Consider the following 21,184-nt stretch of genomic DNA (forward strand, 5'->3'; position numbering starts at 1 on the left):
TGAGCAGAGAGGGAGGGGGGAGGGGGAGAGAAGAGAATGAAACAGCTTCTGAGCAGAAACAATACAGTCTAGAAGACAACCCTAAATGAAAAGAGACAAATAAGGAACAGCGCAGGCATTCACCCCCAGTTCGTGCATAGTTCAGGATCCATTTAAAACCAGCTTTGTCAAACGTGTTGCAGAAACGCAGCTTTTCATAAAGTGTTCTTTATTACCTGGCAAACTACAAGACAGACAGAGAGAACAGAAAGTAAAGCACAATATTCCTGATCAAGCAGGCAAGGGACCTCTGTGTAAGAAAATACAACAGTTTAAAACATACAGCAACGGTATGCTAGTTCACTGTCCTTTAAAACAATCAAACAGCACTGATCATTTTGTTTAAAATGTAAAGCAATTATTTTAATAGATTTATATAAAGCACTCCTCTTTTTTTTTTGTTTTTAAGTTCATTTCAAGTCCATTATTTGGTAAATATGTAACTGCTACGGATTCAGAAACAAAGGTATTTTCTTCTTTTAAAATCCATAACCTTCAGTGCTTGGAGTTGGGTTTTTAATTATTATTGTTCTTCTTTTTTTCATTAAAATGTACATTAAAATGGCGTGGAGTTGGAACTCTGGAACCCTAGCCATCCTGAGACATCGTCCACGTTTTATTTGTGTGCAAGACAATGAGCGTTACGTTTTCTATTACAAAGGAAAATAACAACAATTAAAACACAGGCTTGACAGTCCGTAAATCAATAACATCAACAACACGATTCAATCAAATCAAAGTGAAACACAACACAACGATCAAATCAAAGTGAACTAGAATACAACACTGTTCAATCCCAGAGTTCTCAAAGTAGCAGAATCTTCATTCTGAAAACAAGTTCATTTTTCATTTCATTGGAAGAGTATTTGTCCTTTTTGTTTTCCAAACGCTCCTGTAATAAATTCCTTTTCCTTGAAGTTCTGAAAAACTAAATGTCTGTAAACGGTAGGTGACCTTCCAAAAAAAAAATAAAAAAAAAATAGAAGGCACCTCTGAAATGAGTATTACTCTGGAACCTGAGTCCTGCCTCCTGCCTGACTCTGCTGTCCAACACAGAGAGCCTCCCTCCTTCTCTAAGGACATGCTATGGCCTCAGTTCTTCAAAAATCCTTGTTTTTCTTTTTTGTAATTTGTCTTTTTTTTATAATCCGAAAAAAGAAATAAAATGGTGCAATACTCATATTCTAATCCGTTTCTGGATTATTCCACAACAAAAGCCACTATAAGGTAGATAAACATGTTACAGATTGGTTATTTTTTCGTCAAGTCCTTCAGTAAACATTTCCACACAAAGTGTCATCAAGTCCCCTCTGTACTTAACGATCACTGAGTGAGGGGCAGCAGACACTCAGTGCTAATGACAAGAACAATGAGATCCATCACTGCGTTTCTTTACTGACAAGCAAATAAAAGCATATACTGAATAAGAACACAAACACATTCACCCACCCTGGTTTCTTACCCCAGGTTCTCTCTCTCTCACACACAAACACACACTGCTATCTCTCTTTCACTCACATGCTTCTGTGCAAACACTCACAAACAGATTAATTTTTTTGCCCCCCCACCCCCCTCCACTTTGAACTGGTGTGTTAAAAGCTGGGAAATATATGACTGACAAAATCGTTACAAAAAGTTTTCACACTACATTATTGGCGTTTCATTTTTGATTCAAGTATTTGTATTTTTTTGTTTTGTTTTGATATGCTTATGATTTAAGGAAAGGAAGGGGAAGTTGTATGATAATAGTGTAATAATAATAATAATAACAACAATAATATTAATAAGCACATGCATATTCAACCCAGGCCCTTAAAAAGAAAGGTGAGGTTCTTAACGTCTGGGGGTAATACACTCAACATATATAACTCCTGCTGCACCACACATCTGTTCTTTCAGAACTACAATCCTAACTAGATTGGAGGTGCGACCGTAACAGATTATCATTGCTGGTGCAGCCATTACATCAAGGAAAGCTTCAAAAGCCTGATGCTTGGAGAAGTCCTGGGCAGGGCAGGGAGTACAGCGTTTTTAAAACAGACATTTCTAAATGCAACTTGCAGAACACTGCGTTACCCTAATAAACTGAGTAGGGACAGACTAATATAGTTAATAGAGTTCCAAGGGCATCTTGGACTCTGCATGCTGGCTCATGCGGGCGCACTGCCTAGGGAAGGACAGGCTTAGGACCCCCTCCAGCAAGGGCAGAGCCCAAACACCAAACTTCAAATTGACAACAATCTTTTTGATATAAAACAATCTGTACTCCACTAGCCCGTCTACAGCAGGGTATTCTTCTTACTGTAGAGAATGAGGTTACAGAAGCTATCTTCACAACTCTCACCACTCCTTGAACATGAATTGTTCTGTCTAGCTTTGTTTTAATGACCTTGTTTAAACATGAAACATCCTGCCTGCTTGACTCTAATCAATGGGCCTCACTGCCTCCCAGCACTGGAATCAAATGAATGCTCCTTCCTGCCTCCACTCACCTGCAGAGTGGATCAAAGTGTATTCATGCAAAGATCCTTTAACTAGAGGAGCTTGAGAACAGGAAGCTGTATTTACCACTGCTTGTCAAGCACTTGGAAATGGACTTTGAACCCGTCCCCTGGGATCTCTTTCTTTAGTAAATGATGGTGTGGATCCCACCTATCTAATACCACATTAGTTAACAGCAGCTTATTGTTTTCATTTTCTACCCCAGCTTTACCACTTTCACATAAGAGCTGAATATGCAGAAGTGCTTTGGGGAGGATTGTTAAACCCTGGCCAAGACAATGTCCAGCGCCCACGAGTAACAGTGTCTCCTCAAAGCAGCAGTAACAATCAGCTAGTACTGGCACATGATCACAGGGGGGAGGCGCTGTCCACACTGGCTCCAATGCATAGAAACAGAGGCTTGTGTCAATTTAACTGAGAATGTCTGTCTTGGGCCAAACCCTTAATGTTTTCAAAACATTATATAAGCACCAGCTAGATATATAGAGGTCAGCCTCTGTTTCTTTTCTGAAGGAGGACTGGCCCTGCTTTAGCCACCCACTGTCCAGGAGGCTGCAGTGCTGGTAACCAGTGAAGACCACTTTGCTGGTCTGGATATCGAGCCTAGTAATCTTCAATGAAGGTGCAGTTCTGTAAGGCAGTTTGGCCCACCCTGGGATTCCTGAATGACCCGCCTCACTGGAACCAGGAGTTTCTCCAAGATCTCACTCCAACACTAGGTCATGTTTAACACTATAGTCCCATGAGATTGAGCAGGCACAGCACACTGCTAAACACCTGATTAGGAAAACTCAAAGATAGTACTGTTGTGAGGAGCCAATATCCTGCTAACATTGAATACACTGAACTCATCTATACAACACTGGAGCCTGTCCTAACTGATCGTTAAAGTGAACAATGGAAACTATACTGATCTTGAGCTGGGACTGTCAGCCTCACTACACAGAATGGCAGCCAAATGCACATGTGCTTTGAGAGGGAGTGCCGCTGATCAAAGTGAATTTACAGAAAGGCTTCACAGCAGACAGGCACCTGATGACCAGCTGTTATAGCACAAGGTACAGAGTGCCACAGGGGCTTGATCTTCTGTGTAACGTTACAAGTGTAGCGTCTCGAAGGAGTCCAAATCTTTTTAGTAACAGTGGTATTTACTCTGACATTTTAAAAACATATTCTGCAATAATCATCTACAAGCAGACTTTCTTTAACCTGCAAACTTTTGAAACCCACCAGGCAGTGCCCTCTGATAAAAACAAATAAAGACATCTAAACCAACAGAGTGCACAGAAAACACAGTGGAACCAGCAGCTTGATCCACTGGAGTTGTTCTTCTCCTTCATTGTTTATAGCACTGCTTGTTTTCACATTCATTGGCATTGTAGAGTAGGAGTGTCTTGCTCTCGTAAGTGCTATAAATCAACCGAAAAGGTTGAACAACGTCTCAATTTCCACATTTGTACGTAAGCAATATATACACACTCTTGCCCACACCTTTATAAGAAACACCCTCGATTTGGTTAGATATTGCTGTTCCCACACAAAGTTGCTGAGCAGCAAGCCCAATAGAATGTTTCAGAGCAGTTTCAGTGCTTATGTGACCAGGACTGCAGTCAGGGAGGGGGAGAGGAAGAGCAGCTGGTGCTCATGTGACCAGGATTGCAGTCAGGGAGGGGGAGAGGAAGAGCAGCTGGTGCTCATGTGACCAGGATTGCAGTCAGGGAGGGGGAGAGGAAGAGCAGCTGGTGCTCATGTGACCAGGACTAAACTCCTGCCTCGCAGTCCACTGAAGTGGCAGCACAGAAAGCAGCGACTGCCCAGGAAAGCTGCGGACGGAAGAGTCTGGAAATGAAGCTGCTGCACGTCCCCTGAAGATGTAGGTCATGTGACAGCGTTGAGAGAACAAGGCCGATACGCCAATGCAGAGCTTTCAGAGGTGTTTCTCATAAATGGGTAGACAGTGGTTCACATGGATCCACACACATCACATCCATACACATAAGACACTGTTTTTGATTACATTTCTTTCAGCTTATTTTAGGTATATAGATATTACGAAGTATTAAACAGCAGTGTAAACCCTTGAGTCACGATGTAACAGAAATCTTAGCATCATTACTGTTAAAACTTAGTTCTCTGTTCCGTGTTCTGGCTCAGAATGGGACTGTACAAATGAATCAATGATTTTCTTCAAAATTAACAACAAACAAACAAGGAAGTGGGCTGGAGAGCATTAAGGCTAATATTAGTGCTGAAGAGAGTACTTGAACCATTCCTACTGGGCGTGCTCGGAATGATGTAGTATTGAGGGAGGGGCTTGGAGGGATGGGGTCATGATGGGGCGGGGCTAGAGGGAAAGGTCAAAATGGCAGCTTGTTTTATCAGTTCTCCTGAAAACACAATTCCTACTGAATGTCAGAATTAGTAGAAATATGTCATTTAAATGTTTTCTTTCCTTTATGTATTTTTTTCCACTCTTCTTCAAAATAGTTTAGAATACTTATAAAATGAAAAAAGAAAGTCAGCAGCCTCTCAGATTAGTTTTGCCCAGGTCCGCCACACTCCGTTTCTGTTTCCATAGGCGAGTTGGAGCAGTGGTTCCTTTCTCATCTACTGATTATCTCCATGTGATTTGCTTGGCTAGCTTTCCATCCCTACATGGATTCCCCACTCAGCAAGTCTCCTGGAAGCAGTGTGTTGATGGGGGTGGGGCTCACGATCCCCCTGGAGTCCTCCCCTCCAGGGGGTCCCCAGAGACTGGAATACTGGGGGACCCCTCCCCATAGCAACTCGCTGCCCCCCTTCCCCCCACTGCTGTTCCAGTGCCCTGCCCCTGCCCCACCCAGCCGCATCTGATTGGTGCCCGGATGGGCCTGCCAGCTGGTGGTAGGGGTCAGGGATTGACCCTGTGCAAAAAAGCGGTTCACTTCCTCCTCCCCGGCGAACTCTGCCAGGATGGTAGTGTTACCCAGAACGCACCTAGACAGGGCAGAAAAAGAACAATGAGCTACCCCACAAGGGTTGGAAGAAATGATACACACAGGAATGGCAGCAGAATACACAGAGAGATGTGTGCGTACATGTGCAAGGATTTCTGTGCTTTGGCTGCCTCCTCCTTGGAGCTGTAACGGACGACAGCATTCCCTTGGGTCAGGTTCAGGTGGAATGTAAGGAGAGGGCCATGTTGCATGCACAGCGTCCGCAGAGTTGAGCCGTCAATCTGCAGCAAACAAATGCAAAGAAGGAAATTCTTGGCAAGCTCAGAAATGACGAGACTGGCAGTACTGGAGCCTACAATACCTGTGAATCCAAACAAGGTCCTGTTTCAGAACCCTGGACTTTATTACAACACTTGTTAATCTCTTTAAAAATAAAGAAATATGTCAGAAATGCTACAGCTTATTTAACGTTTGAAATGGTGCATGTAGAGCAGAGCTGCTTGGTGTGAGTGACAGGGCAGTGTCTCTTCCTGGGGGGTGAGTGGAATGGTGCATGTTGAGCAGGGCTGCTTGGTGTGAGTAGCAGGGCAGTGTCTCTTCCTGGGGGGTGAGTGGAATGGTGCATGTTGAGCAGGGCTGCTTGGTGTGCGTGGCAGGGCAGTGTTTCTTACCTGGGGGGTGAGTGGAATGGTGCATGTTGAGCAGAGCTGCTTGGTGTGAGTGGTAGGGCAGCGTCTCTTACCTGGGGGGTGAGATTGCGTAGAACCAACCAGCTGCTCGTTCTTGCAGAGCTGTCAGTGCTCCAGGTGGTCCCTGGAATAGGAATCAGAGACAGAATCTCAGCAAGACCCCAGGCACAAATCAAGCACCAAAACACAATGCTTTTAAAAAGCTTGTTCTGGTCATGTCAGGTGCAATGAGGTGTACAGGCAAGTGGCAGTATTCTGGGAAGCCACTGGTTCTTACGAGAGGTGTAGGAGCTGCTCCAGCCTGGCGTCAAGCCCAGTGAGTTGCCCCCCCAGGTGGATGATGGCTTGGTGTTGGTGAGCCCTGGGGGGGGCCGCGTGGGAGCAGAAAGATTTCGGGGACCTTGTGGCACCTTCCAGAGCTCATGGGACAGGGAGGCCTGGGGGTGAGAGATGGGGCCAGGGGACCAGGTCGACTTCATGTCTGATGGTTTACCTGTGAAATGTGCAACAAGCCCATTGTTACTGGAAGATACTATACAGTAAATGACGCCCCCCTTTGGTCAATCTATCTGTCTACATGCAAAACCGAATGCTTCATCTCTTACAAACCTCTTGCATGCTGTCTTTATGTAGTTTGATTGGATGTTGAGCAGTTTGAATGTTTGGAAAGAGATACCTGTTCTGCAGATGTACATAAGGTGCTACAGAATAATGTGTTGTACTGTATAAACTGTGATGCAATGCAGTAGCCAGTCGACTGCACATTCCCCTAAGCTTGGCCCTCTTGCTTCCTTGTAGATGGGGGATACAGCAGTGGAGGAGGGATTGGGATGGGGCATCCAGATACTGTCATTTCTCACACTACTGAATGGAGTATTACAAGTAAACACCATTTAATGCAAGAGATATCAACTAGAGATACTTTCCTCAGACCAAGGGAGTGCTCGTAATTGAGGTTTTATCCTTTACACTGCTTGGGGAGCAGGAGAGGGGGAGCGAGGGGGTTTGGAGGGGGCTGGCTGTCTGTTGGGAGGGGTGTTAGTACCTGCAGTGTTGGTTGCAGACTCACACATACTGAAAGAGCTAGTGTAGGCACTGAGAGGCCAGGCACTCGGTGAAGGCAGCGTGGTATTCTGAGATGACGTGGGAGATGAGCCTATGATGACAGCGATGGGGAGAAAAAAAACAAAACAAGAAATTGGAGACAAGGACTCCAAGATCCCTCTACCAACCACTCAGCCAGAGCGAAGGGTGAGGTGATGCAGTACAAAAAGAAAGAAAAAAGGATACTGTAGGACTGTCTAAACTCAGTTCCCAGATTTCACAGCACTACTGCACTATGTGAAGGATCAGCTCTCTGTAAGTGATGGCTGAGCCCAGTGTAGAGACACAACCTCTCTTACTGTTGTGCATTCATAAAGCATCCCAATAAAAATCACTGAATATTATGAATCCTAACTGATTCTGTGAATGAACAGGATCTGAATGCATTGGAGAAACAAGCAATTTTAATGGATCCTTAAAGTAAGAAAATGTTGTAACGTAAGTAACAAAAAGCAGACAAATGTGGAAATTATTTAAAAGTATTATTTTCTTCTCCATAATGAATTTTTAAAATAAAGACTGTAATAACGGCCTACAAATGAGTCCTATAGGTCTGCTGGATCACATTTCACACTGAAGTTACACCGTGGTTAACAAGCGTCCTTGTTTCTGTGTCGTCTCTGCAGTCACTTGCACCTCAAGTTGCTGCTTCTGCTTCAGTTTCACAGTCTAACCTCATCACAGCGTATTGTAAGTGTGTTAAAAGCTGTGTGTTATATCTTCACAGCCTCTGAGATCCCTGCATACAACTTTGTGCTGCACCCTGGCATAGCGCGGTATATCAGAGATCCTCTGTGCACAGTGCGGTATATCAGAGATCCTCTGTGCACAGTGCAGTATATCAGAGATCCTCTGTGCACAGTGCAGTAAATCAGAGATCCTTGGTGCATAGTGCAGTATATGAGAGATCCTCGGTGCCCCTACCTTCACTCCTGTCCCTGAGCAGGTAGCGGTTTACATCCTGGATATTGGTGTTGATGGTGGGGCCGCTGGGAACACTTCCTGGGGTCACATTGGGGTCAGTTTCAGGGTCAATATTCTGCAGTCCTTTCCAAGGCACGCCAGGACAGAACTCTGAAACACACCCAGAACAAAACCTTCAGAAAAGTGTGAGAGAACACACACTGCACATACAAACCAAGCAGGAAACTACTGTAGCCTTCCGTTTACAGCATAAAACAGAGAAGTAATCTGGCTCAGTGGTTGGAGCTGAAGACAGTAAGGCAGTGTGGCCCAGTGTTCAGATCTGAGGCTGTGAGACTTTGTCTTACAAGGTCTTCACGGATCTTCACGGGTCTACACGGACCCGAGGACCCGAGACCCGACCCGTACCAAACATCACGCAACACTCAGGTCGGGTCGGGTAAATAATTGTCGGTTCACGGTGGGGTCGGGTTGATTCATTTGGACCCGTAAAGACCTCTACACTGTCTCGCTCGCTGTATCATTATTAGTTTTAAATGTTAGTCTTGTGTGGGTCAGATAAATAACTAGGGACTAGTAAGGTTAGGTGCCAAACCTAGATCCACCATATGGGAAACAGAAGAAGGACTTGTTTCAATTTCACAGTCTCCACATATGGGAGCAGAATTATTTTTCACATTTTTACTCTGCACCAGAAAATGTGTGTAAAACAGCGTCCTATAAAGTGTGGTGTATTAACCATGCAACACTATTCTGGAGTACAGGACATATTTAATTACAGCTTAAAAGGAGGCTTTGTGTAGTTCCTCACCAGTACATAGTCACGTTCTTTCAGGCACACCCAACATACTCGCTAAAAGATCAACAGACCTGCCCAGAAACGTGTGCTCTATTCTTGCTGTATTGTGCGTGTGTCTTTTCCTGTGGGGGTAGGATTGATTTTTGGGGTCAGAATGAAGGAATTATCACAATGCGGTGGCTGGGGGAGCATCAACACATCCAAAAGCAGTGCAGAGAGAGAGAGCTTTTCTAAAGGGGGGGCTCTTTCAAATTCAGTAAACTAAACAAGCCCCCCTGCTGTCGCATTTACCAACCTGGTGGCCAGTTGATGTTGGTGCCGTTGCAGATTTTGTCATTAGCGGATTTGGCCTGTGTCCAGTTGTCTGGGGCTACTAGTGGACTGGCTGGAGACTCGCTGCTGGGGATTAGATTGTAGGGGATGTAGGAGTCATCCATGGGGGACTTCCCTGGGGGGCCGATGCTGGGACCTGCAGGGATAGCACCTGAGAACCAGACCAGAACAGAGACATAGGTCTGAGAGGAACACAAACCCAACACGAAATAGAGCTTTCAATAGACTTCTACTAGGAGACTGTGTGGGGAGGTCTAGAGAGTGAACACATTGCTATATACATCAATAGAGTGGCAGTGTGGTTACACATGAAGGTTTGGCCGAGGACCCCTGGGAACACTGAGAGGTATTCTGTGTAATAAACTCAGAAAACCTTAATCCTCTTTTGAAACCGAGGCTAATACACTGATTTACTGTCTGACCTGCTGCAACCACCAAGCAGGAGAAGCTCCCAGAAACAACAGCTGCAGAGCGCATTGTGGGGTACAGCCCTGTTTAATACACACTCACACAATCAGACAAAGAGCTGGAAATGGACTCAGAGGGACGTCTTCCTGCACCCCTGTACCGAGACACCATGGGAAGACACCCACATCCTAATGCATTACATCCTAAAGACATACCTTTCCACACTGGAACCACTGACTTCTCAGGAATAACAATGGACTAGTGTGTGTGTGTGTGTGTGTGTGTGTGTGTGTGTGTGCGCGCGTGCGTGCGTGCGTGCGTGCGTGCGTGATGTCTAAGTGATTCTGCAGCATTTCCCTCTATTATTCTTGCCAGTAGAACATGCTGCATTAAGGGGTAATCATTGCTGACTGGTAATATCCCCAATACTAGCAGGGGTGTTCACTTCGAGGGGCTTGTGCACAACAGATCCCTTATTTCACAGGTCTTTGGGGCTCTGCTGCTGTCCTGGTGCAAGAAGAAGCCCTCTATCACATTTCTTCTGCTTCAATCACACACACACACACTCGTACCGTGCTTGCTGAGGCTCTGCTCCAGAGGAGAGGAGGTGCCAGAGAGGTTCTCCATGGAATTTGGGTGTGTCCACTGCGGGAGACGGGACTGAGACTGAGAGGAGTCCTTCATGGACAGACCGCTACCCACCTCCATGCTGTTTACATTCATATTTGGATTCAGTCCAGCTGCAAGGATAAAAACTAGAGAATGTTACAATGTGGTATGTTTCACACCAAGTCTTAAACTTGCTCTTTATAAAATTGATGCTGCAGCTAAGTTGGAAGGAAGGGGCCGGTCTTCAGACACAATTATGAGATATGCCGATACTCAGAGTGGGGGGTTTGTACTCACAGAGTGGGGGAGGGGGAGGGGTTTGTACTCACAGAGTGGGGGGAGGGGGAGGGGTTTGTACTCACAGAGTGGGGGGAGGGGGAGGGGTTTGTACTCACAGAGTGGGGAGCGAGTTTGTACTCACAAACATGGGAGGGGGAGCAGTTTTACTGACAGAGGGGGGTGGCTTGCACTCCCAGAACGGGAGGGTTTGTCTCACAGAGGGGTATGGCTTGTACTCAGAGGGGGAGGTGAGGTGGAAGGTTTGTACTCAGAGTGGGTGAGGGGGAGCGGTTTGTACTCACAGAGTGGGTGAGGGGGAGCGGTTTGTACTTAGAGGGGGGTGGCTTGTACTCACAGAGGGGGAGGGGTTTATCCCTCACAGAGGGGGAGGGGTTTGTACTCACAGGGGGGGGGAGTGTTGCAATTACCCACTCCCCCTCCCAAAGGGGAGGGTTTGTACTCACAGAGGGGGAGGTTTTGGCTTGTACTCAGAGGGGGAGGGAGGTACTCAGAGGGGGTGAGGGGGAGGGGGGTTATGTACTCACAGCGAGGGGGTGGCTTGTACTCAGAGAGTGTGGGTGAGGGGGAGGGGTTTGTATTCAGAGTGGGTGAGGGGGAGCGGTTTGTACTCACAGAGTGGGTGAGGGGGAGGGGTTTGTATTCAGAGTGGGTGAGGGGGAGCGGTTTGTACTCACAGAGTGGGTGAGGGGGAGGGGTTTGTATTCAGAGTGGGTGAGGGGGAGGGGTCTGTACTTACAGAGTGGGTGAGGGGGAGGGGTTTGTACTCACAGAGGGGGTGAGGGGAGAAGGAGTTTGGCGAACACTGCTGCTCTTTGGTCTGCAGGTCAGGAAGTCCCGGAGCCTGTAGGTGGGGTGGAAAGCTATCCAGGGCTGATTTTCCTGTGCCAGGGTGCAGGCCGGGATGAGGTGGAGGCTGCTGTTTCATGAGAAGGGCCTGGGCCAGCTGTCGCTGGTGCTGTTGGATTTGTTGCTGCATGTTATTGATTGTACGTGCGACCTACGTGCAGAAGAGCAGAGAGATATTCACACAACAAACTGGGATGTGGTGTAAAGATTTCTCTCCACGTCTCTCAGATCAAAATCTTCCAATGATCGATTAAAAACAATAAAACATATACGCAGCCACCCCACTTAATTTCACTATGAAACCAATATTATAAATCAGCAGTCTGATCGCAAATGAACATAACATTTCAGCATGGAAATGCTCAACGCCTGAACTATCTCAATTCAGCATGGAAATGCTCAACGCCTGAACTATCTCAATATAACACACAGTTCAGCATGGAAATGCTCAACGCCTGAACTATCTCAATATAACACACAGTTCAGCATGGAAATGCTCAACGCCTGACCTATCTCAATATAACACACAGTTCAGCATGAAAATGCTCAACGCCTGACCTATCTCAATATAACACACAGTTCAGCATGGAAATGCTCAACGCCTGAACTATCTCAATATAACACACAGTTCAGCATGGAAATGCTCAACGCCTGACCTATCTCAATATAACACACAGTTCAGCATGGAAATGCTCAACGCCTGAACTATCTCAATATAACACACAGTTCAGCATGGAAATGCTCAACGCCTGACCTATCTCAATATAACACACAGTTCAGCATGGAAATGCTCAACGCCTGAACTATCTCAATATAACACACAGTTCAGCATGGAAATGCTCAACGCCTGACCTATCTCAATATAACACACAGTTCAGCATGGAAATGCTCAACGCCTGACCTATCTCAATATAACACACAGTTCAGCATGGAAATGCTCAACGCCTGACCTATCTCAATATAACACACAGTTCAGCATGGAAATGCTCAACGCCTGAACTATCTCAATATAACACACAGTTCAGCATGGAAATGCTCAACGCCTGACCTATCTCAATATAACACACAGTTCAGCATGGAAATGCTCAACGCCTGAACTATCTCAATATAACACACAGTTCAGCATGGAAATGCTCAACGCCTGAACTATCTCAATATAACACACAGTTCAGCATGGAAATGCTCAACGTCTGACCTATCTCAATATAACACACAGTTCAGCATGGAAATGCTCAACGCCTGACCTATCTCAATATAACACACAGTTCAGCATGGAAATGCTCAACGCCTGAACTATCTCAATATAACACACAGTTCAGCATGGAAATGCTCAACGCCTGACCTATCTCAATATAACACACAGTTCAGCATGAAAATGCTCAACGCCTGACCTATCTCAATATAACACACAGTTCAGCATGACTCAACGCCTATCTCAATATAACACACAGTTCAGCATGGAAATGCTCAACGCCTGACCTATCTCAATATAACACACAGTTCAGCATGGAAATGCTCAACGCCTGACCTATCTCAATATAACACACAGTTCAGCATGGAAATGCTCAACGCCTGAACTATCTCAATATAACACACAGTTCAGCATGGAAATGCTCAACGCCTGAACTATCTCAATATAACACACAGTTCAGCATGGAAATGCTCAACGCCTGAACTATCTCAATATAACACACAGTTCAGCATGGAAATGCTCAACGCCTGACCTATCTCAATATAACACACAGTTCAGCATGGAAATGCTCAACGCCTGACCTATCTCAATATAACACACAGTTCAGCATGGAAATGCTCAACGCCTGACCTATCTCAATATAACACACAGTTCAGCATGGAAATGCTCAACGCCTGAACTATCTCAATATAACACACAGTTCAGCATTATGAAAATGTTAATTGGAATTGGAAATGGTGATTTTCACCCATTAACAGTATATCTGCTTTCATAATGAATGTGAACTCAACTTAAGTTTTACTTAATTTATTTTCTGCACCTGGGTCGTTAACAAAGAAACCTCCATTAACCTCTTAACGAAGCAGATTGTTAATGTTCTGTAACAGCAGGCGGAATACAAAATCAGCTTAAGCAACAATGTAGTTTGTTTACTGGAGTGCGGAAAAGGTAAACCACATAAACGTTGGGCTGGTCCTCAGCTAGAAACCACAAACAAAAACAGAATTGAAAAAACATCAGAATTAGCCAAGACCAGTTTACTTAACCATCCTTTGCAATGAGGAGGTTCTGAAACACTATCTAACACTAGTTTATAAGGAGAGTGCTCTCCCTTGTGGACAATACTTGAACATCATTCATCGCAAAACATTGTGAACTGCAACAACTAATAAGACTCATACTAACAATATGTGTGTGGATGGACTGGTCTAGTGCTTTGCTTCTGAAAAATGAGCTGCATCGAAAGGGCTCACCTGCTGCTCTTGTTGTCTCATGGGACCGGAAACGCTGCGCTGAGCCTGCAACATCTGCTGCTGGATTTGTAAACGCTGGTACGACTGTGAAGAGAGAAAGAGAGAGAGAGAGCATTCACAGATTACAGGAGTGCAGGCACAGTGCTCTAATGAGCGTGGAATAAATTCAAAACATAGCTACCATATTCCTTTGAATTTGAGACGCAACCCAAATTTCCCACCCTCAATTTGAGAACAAAAATACATCAAATAAATCTGCATTTGCAAAGATACAATGTTTTTCTCTCAATTTGTGAACTGTGGTATTCATTGGCATGTCAAAATATACGGGGGCCTGATCAGCATTTCTGTTCAAGCTGGTCCTGTTTGTTAGAAATGCTGACATTGTAAAAGCTTCTCTTTGAATTCCTCAGGAAGCGAATGACGCTTCTTTATGTCATGGATGATTCAGGCAGTAATGTTTTGGTTCATCTTTTCTCGACAGTCAGTCACGTTGCTGCTTGTGTACTCGGATAGTTGTGTTTTTTGTTGGCGATTTTAATACACGCATCACTATACTGTACTCGAATTTAAGACACCGGCTATTTCTGAGAAGCAAAAAATGGTTAAAGGTGTATCTTAAATTCGAAGGAATACGGTATCTGATGCAGCCTAAATACTTAATCACTGAACTACACTAATTTATTTGTCAAAATGCAACGTGCAGTTTAATAAAATCCTTGGAAGGCACTTGACGTAAGAAGGGACATACTTGACCAGTCAGTTTAGCAAACACTTATTGCAGATGAAGAATCTCACACAGAGACAGCCTGGCAGAGGCAGATCACACAGGGACTGAGGCTGGCAAAGGCAGATCAAACAGGGCAGGGCAGAACTCACCAGCTGCAGTTGGTAGAGCTGGTTCAACAGGGTCATGTGCTGAGGGTTCATTGGCGAGGTTAAAAGTGCAGGGTTCAGACCAATGTTTTTTGCTGCAAACTGCAAGAGCTGTGCTTGAACCTGAAAACAGGAAGAAATCAAGTTAGAAAAGGACCGAGTGGAAGACGCACAGAAAGAATTACAAGTGCGGCACGCAGTCCTACTCACTGACCTGAGGGGAGAGAAACTGAGGCACTTGAGCGCGAACACTAGGCTGGGAGGAGCTAAGAGGCGGCACTGCTGGCTGATGCTGCATGGCCCTGAATTGTGCTGCTCCGCTATTGCAGAACATGCTGTTCTGTATCTGGGGGGAGAGGGGAGAGGCGAGAGGGGCAGGGGCTGTTAGAGGTAGCGCTGGAACAGAGGGGTAGCAGCAAAATTCCTGAAACTATTAGCACATTTCTCAAACAGTTCCCACAAACAGAGAACCTGAGTGCTCACTGACAAAACTAATCACACATTTCACGAGTTTACAAACAAAATGTACAATTCCAATATGTGTGTCGGGTTCCCTTAATGCACTTCAATCACTAATACAAATTTCACAGGGGAATGTCTTGTTTGTTAAACAAGTATATCTTATTGCTGTTGCTCACAATCAACTACAAATAGCACAACTGCTCATACTTTTATTAAATGTTAATGTTGTGCATAAAAAGGCTGTGAACCCCGAAGGAAAGAACACATTGCAATGTGATTGGAGCTCTGGAGCAGGCAGAAGGTGGTGGTCGGGTTGGTAGTCGTGGTATTCTGCCCAGAACGGAGAGATGAAAGCGTCCTGCCATCTCCAATGAAATATAGGCAACAATTATCGACCCTGTCATCAACAGAGGTGTGACAGTGAGAGAAGCAGGGCTAGTGCCCTGAAGGGATCAACGGTTGCACTTATCATTTGTACATTTCATACTGAGGCATAGGCACATTACAGAACATACCAATTAGTAATTATGAATATGCATAGTGTCTATTTTCAGAATTGAAAGGAAATCCTGCAGTGGTGGCCGTGGTCATTGCCTCACTGAAGTACAAGAGACGGTCCTTACAAAAAATGACACCTGCCTTCGTGAGATACAGAACAAGACTCAGGAAGACGAGAATTTACTTAATGACATAAACAATGTCAGTTTGTCAAGTACTGACCGCGTCCTGAGGAGGAACAATGTTCGAATGAAACAAAAGCTACCGAGTTCCTTTTGAAAGGAAGTGAAGGAATTGCGATATCAATATGTACAAGTAAATTCAATTTACTACAGTAATTTTGATATAAATAGATGACCAGTTACAGTAACAGTGAATTCTACAATTTCTCAATTGCTGAATTCAATTGTGAGCTGAGACCTTACAGTAGTGTGAAGTGAGTTCTTACTGTAGTGTGAAGTGAGTTCTTACTGTAGTGTGAAGTGAGGGACTATCACTGTGGATGTGCCTTGCCAGTGTGATGGGAATATCACTGTGGATGTGCCTGGCCAGCATGATGGGAATATCACTGTGGATGTGCCTGGCCAGCATGATGGGAATATCACTGTGGATGTGCCTGGCCAGCATGATGGGAATATCACTGTGGATGTGCCTGGCCAGCATGATGGGAATATCACTGTGGATGTGCCTGGCCAGCATGATGGGAATATCACTGTGGATGTGCCTGGCCAGCATGATGGGAATATCACTGTGGATGTGCCTGGCCAGCATGATGGGAATATCACTGTGGATGTGCCTGGCCAGCATGATGGGAATATCACTGTGGATGTGCCTGGCCAGCATGATGGGAATATCACTGTGGATGTGCCTGGCCAGCGTGGAGGAAATATCACTGTGTGTGACGGCTGAATTGAACAACTTTGTGGAACAAACCCTCTCTTTTCCTCTCCTCTCCTACCTGTCTGTTGTTTATATTTTGCATGGCCAGTCCCGAGGGGACCCCACCCAGGGCCTGGTTGGGCAGGGCACTGCTGGAGAGCGGGAACTTCAGGCTCGGAGAAGGCAAAAACGGTGAGGCTGGGGCATCTTCCACTAGGCCGCCATCCTGATCGGAGGACAAAGACAAGGCATTTTGTCCCGAAAGAGTCCAGGAATCAGCAGTTACACTGATGACTGTGTGTTTGCAGGGGGTGAAGAGTCTGCCTACCTTATCGAGGAAAGGGGAGCAGTCCGAGGAAGACTCTTTGGAGATTGCAGGGGGCCGGCAGCCCAGAGGTTTGGAGAGCAGGCCATTGTAGTCACACATTCCCATCCCTCGCTTGTCCAGCTCGCTCTTCTTTTCCAGCAGGGCGCCTGGAACAGTGAGTGTAAAACATCATAGCTAGATAGCTACCTAGCTAGATAGATAGATATTGATTTGAATGCACACATCCTCCTCTTTGTTAAGATCTGATTACACTGGAAGAGGTAGCGGAAAGCAGCGCGTTTTTTCATATTACACTGGCGGCGGGAAACCTCACGGTATATGTATATTATAACTTGTTAATGTTGAGAAAAAATGTATTTTGTAAAGGATGTCAAAAAATAAAAGGTTAAATATATTTGCGTGTCTATTTAAAAACAGAAAACACATGCAGCGTTTCACCCGTGTAGCATTCTCCACAGTGACCATTATATTTACATTAATAAACGTTATATATTATATATACACATTACATTATATTATAATGTTATTCTGCCCCATATAAAGAGAGTGTTCAATGTATGACTGAACTGTTTAACTGGCATGGTGAATCCAAGAGTTTTATGGCAATATAATTAAAAAACTTGTAGAAAAAACCTCCATGAAATACTACAAGAAGCCCATCATTATTGAGACCTCTTTTTTTTCAGCTTTGAAGTGTTTTGCTTGGCGGTCTATGGCATATAGTACGCTATATAGTCTATGTTTTCTGTTCCTCTTCAAATGCAAATATTTTTACTTGACATGTCTAGTTTAGCCGCCACGGTGTCCCAGGTGTCTTGCTACTTTAGCTTATCCTTATAATCTGGACGGGTCGTATCATACAGTTGAGGGCATTTTTGCACCCTTGAAAACCAGCCTTTTGTTCGCCATCTCTCACTGTGCATAGTGCAGATAACGTCACACAACAACACTTCACATTTGCCGTGCGGTATTATTAAAAAATCTCTCTGCTTTCTATCCTGTGCGTTTTTCTGCTGTGCAACTTTTCCATTCCGCACTCATTGCACCCATTCAAAACAATAATTTTTTTCTTTTGTTGCACGGTTTACTGCTTTCCCCTTTCCGCTACCGTGCCCAGTGTAATCAGACCTTCAACATGAAGTGACTCAAGGACCCCATGTTCTTCCACTATGCAGTTGTGTTCTAGCCCTGTTGCTGTCACTCACTCATCGCCTGGTCCAGGTTCATGCTGTTGCTCTTCAGGGCTTCCTCAGCCGGCTCCCGCTGCAGTCGGGGAAAAGAGACAGTCACTAAGAGCAAACCGGGACCCAGCAGCAGATTTAATGTCACCCCACTGGCAGTTCAAGTTAACAGTGTCACAGTGCAGTTGCCGGGGTCCAATCACTCACCGGGAAGCCTATGTCGGTGAGCTGTTTGATCAGCCGGCTCAGGATCCAGGCCTCGTCCTGCTTGCTGGGGACCCTGATGATCTGGGGAGACGGGGACGGAGATCAGGTGTTGTGAGGTGCTGCCCGTTTAACACAATGGCTTCATATGGCAAGTCCGTTATCTTACGAGTTCACATGCTATGGCCTTGAGTGGATAAGCACTGGACACAAAACGTTTTTTTTAACAGTGGGATTGTAACACATTTTATTGGACTGATACGTGTGCTAAATGCAAAAGCTTGTGGCACAAGGTGAAAGGTCTTTACAATCAAACAGGCTCCAGTGTAAGCACCCCTCCTGCAAGCCCTGGCACTCTCCCACCTTTTGCAGTCCCTTCTTGGGCAGGTTCCCCCAGGAGTTGCAGGATGAGTTGCTCTCCTGGGAAGCAGCGCTGTTCCACACATCCCCCTCGTCCCGATCCCACCCGCCCAGCTCGTCCGGACTGCCTCCCCAACCATCTTGCATAGATTTGGAGGCTAGTGCAGGGAACAAAAAAACAGCTCAGTACAACTCAGGAGATGCACCTTAAGGTACTGGTCACCTGTGACTAAAAAACATAGACCCTTTTTTTATAGTTACATCTTACAGTTCGTTTTCATACAATAATAAAAAAGCAGTATATATGTTTGTATAAATGTGGTTCAGCAGTTACACCTTGTTGCCAGCTGATGGCAGTACCAACCCACAGAAAGCAATGCAAGTCTCAGGAGTTTCACAATACCTGGCTTGCAGGGGGGCAGTCCTGAGGGGGGGTTCCCCCTGCCGTAGGACCCTGATGGATCGGAGGGGTTGTCCTCCCACCCCCCACAGCTGCCAGGGGGCTTCCCCCAGGCCGAGGTCCCATTATCAACCACTGCTGCCGGGGAGACGGGCTTCCCCCATGAGGGCTCGGGCTTCGGATGAGAGCTGGACGAGTCTCCCCATCCTGAAAGAGAGGCACAGGTCCATGAGAGGCTGTTCGCACATTAGATTATTTTATATCATTGAATCCTCTCTCAGGCAATAAAACAGAGCCTCAGCAGTATTGTAGCACTCTCCTGTTTAAATCCCCAGTCTGACTGCTTCAGTTTAATGAATTCAACTTTTAAAAGCCAAATGAACTCTCAGTGAGATGTCTGCGTAATTCGCTGGGTGCAGACTGAGAGAGCCACAGCCTTCCTTTACTTGCATCTGTTATTTAATCCCTCAACTGGCTTCAGGTGCAGTTCAGACAGCAGAGGGCGTCTGATCATCGCATAACCAATTACACATGGCAGTCTACTAGCACACAGCTCGTAATTTGCTGTTTCTATTATGAACAGGACACTGTATTCTAGTTTTCTAGTACTATATATACAGATGTAACATTCCTATTTCATGTGGTACTCAGTGTACTTTATTAGCAGCAGATCTGACAGCTGTGAACCTCTGTGCTGTCCATGCTGCCCACCACTGCATCTCACATTAAACCAAGGCTCCAGGCTGCAGATGTTAATGACGGATCTTGGCACATGCTAAATGAAGCCTCGCTGGATTCCAAGCCCACAGCTTCACTCCCCTATCAGCACCTCTTTGGAAAGAGGCCAGTTTCGAAAATCCACCCCTGCTTCAAGACCCACATTCTTCCTCTGCTCTACTGGGCTTAGTGCCAGACATAGGAGAACATGCCCTGAACACAGCCCTGCAAAAGCATGAATACAGACCTTTGGATAAGCTCTACATTGAAAACATCTGTGCAACTCCACTCTGGAAAAAGTCTCCAAAAAGCAGGGGGAGTAATATAGGTTATAAAGCAATATTCTATTTTGCATTTTTTCAATGAATATACAATAAATCAGAGCATCTGAGGATTTACCTGGCCCAGCGAGTACAGAAACAATGAATCAGAGCATCTGAGGATTTACCTGACCCAGTGAGTACAGATACAATGAATCAGAGCATCTGAGGATTTACCTGACCCAGTGAGTACAGATACAATGAATCAGAGCATCTGAGGATTTACCTGACCCAGTGAGTACAGATACAATGAATCAGAGCATCTGTGGATTTACCTGACTCAGTGAGTACAGATACAATGAATCAGAGCATCTGAGGATTTACCTGACCCAGTGAGTACAGATACAATGAATCAGAGCATCTGAGGATTTACCAGACCCAGTGAGTACAGATACAATGAATCAGAGCATCTGAGGATTTACCAGACCCAGTGAGTACAGATACAATGAATCAGAGCATCTGAGGATTTACCTGACCCAGTGAGTACAGATACAATGAATCAGAGCATCTGTGGATTTACCTGACCCAGTGAGTACAGATACAATGAATCAGAGCATCTGAGGATTTACCTGACCCAGTGAGTACAGATACAATGAATCAGAGCATCTGAGGATTTACCAGACCCAGTGAGTACAGATACAATGAATCAGAGCATCTGAGGATTTACCTGACCCAGTGAGTACAGATACAATGAATCAGAGCATCTGAGGATTTACCTGACCCAGTGAGTACAGAAACAATGAATCAGAGCATCTGAGGATTTACCAGACCCAGTGAGTACAGATACAATGAATCAGAGCATCTGAGTAGGATTTACAGAGTACAGATACAATGAATCAGAGCATCTGAGGATTTACAACCCAGTGAGTACAGATACAATGAATCAGAGCATGAATCAGAGGATCTGAGGATTTACCTGACCCAGTGAGTACAGATACAATGAATCAGAGCATCTGAGGATTTACCTGACCCAGTGAGTACAGATACAATGAATCAGAGCATCTGAGGATTTACCTGACCCAGTG

General features: G+C 45.3%; 1 protein-coding gene across 5 annotated transcripts in view; it reads right to left on the reverse strand.

The window, feature by feature from the left end:
- Nucleotides 1-917: 917 nt before the first annotated feature.
- Nucleotides 918-21,184, reverse strand: part of LOC121296513 (trinucleotide repeat-containing gene 6C protein-like) — a 55,156-nt gene continuing 34,889 nt past the window's right edge. For 2 of the 5 annotated variants that reach the window (XM_041222161.1, XM_041222163.1), the window contains 18 exons: nt 19,126-19,329; nt 18,726-18,880; nt 18,366-18,446; nt 18,183-18,240; nt 16,978-17,123; nt 16,729-16,875; nt 15,025-15,156; nt 14,814-14,933; nt 13,935-14,018; nt 11,412-11,640; nt 10,307-10,474; nt 9,289-9,477; nt 8,195-8,344; nt 7,212-7,322; nt 6,444-6,659; nt 6,220-6,290; nt 5,619-5,758; nt 918-5,517 (listed from right to left, as the gene is read on the reverse strand). In XM_041222161.1, the coding sequence (XP_041078095.1) occupies nt 5,193-5,517; nt 5,619-5,758; nt 6,220-6,290; nt 6,444-6,659; nt 7,212-7,322; nt 8,195-8,344; nt 9,289-9,477; nt 10,307-10,474; nt 11,412-11,640; nt 13,935-14,018; nt 14,814-14,933; nt 15,025-15,156; nt 16,729-16,875; nt 16,978-17,123; nt 18,183-18,240; nt 18,366-18,446; nt 18,726-18,880; nt 19,126-19,329 (2,726 nt within the window). In that variant the 3' untranslated portion in view covers nt 918-5,192. The remainder of the gene's footprint in view (nt 5,518-5,618; nt 5,759-6,219; nt 6,291-6,443; nt 6,660-7,211; nt 7,323-8,194; nt 8,345-9,288; nt 9,478-10,306; nt 10,475-11,411; nt 11,641-13,934; nt 14,019-14,813; nt 14,934-15,024; nt 15,157-16,728; nt 16,876-16,977; nt 17,124-18,182; nt 18,241-18,365; nt 18,447-18,725; nt 18,881-19,125; nt 19,330-21,184) is intronic. The other 3 variants (XM_041222165.1, XM_041222164.1, XM_041222162.1) reach the window with 3 other exon arrangements.

The sequence above is a fragment of the Polyodon spathula genome, chromosome 21 (genome assembly GCF_017654505.1).
Source record: "Polyodon spathula isolate WHYD16114869_AA chromosome 21, ASM1765450v1, whole genome shotgun sequence".
Taxonomy (NCBI): domain Eukaryota; kingdom Metazoa; phylum Chordata; class Actinopteri; order Acipenseriformes; family Polyodontidae; genus Polyodon; species Polyodon spathula.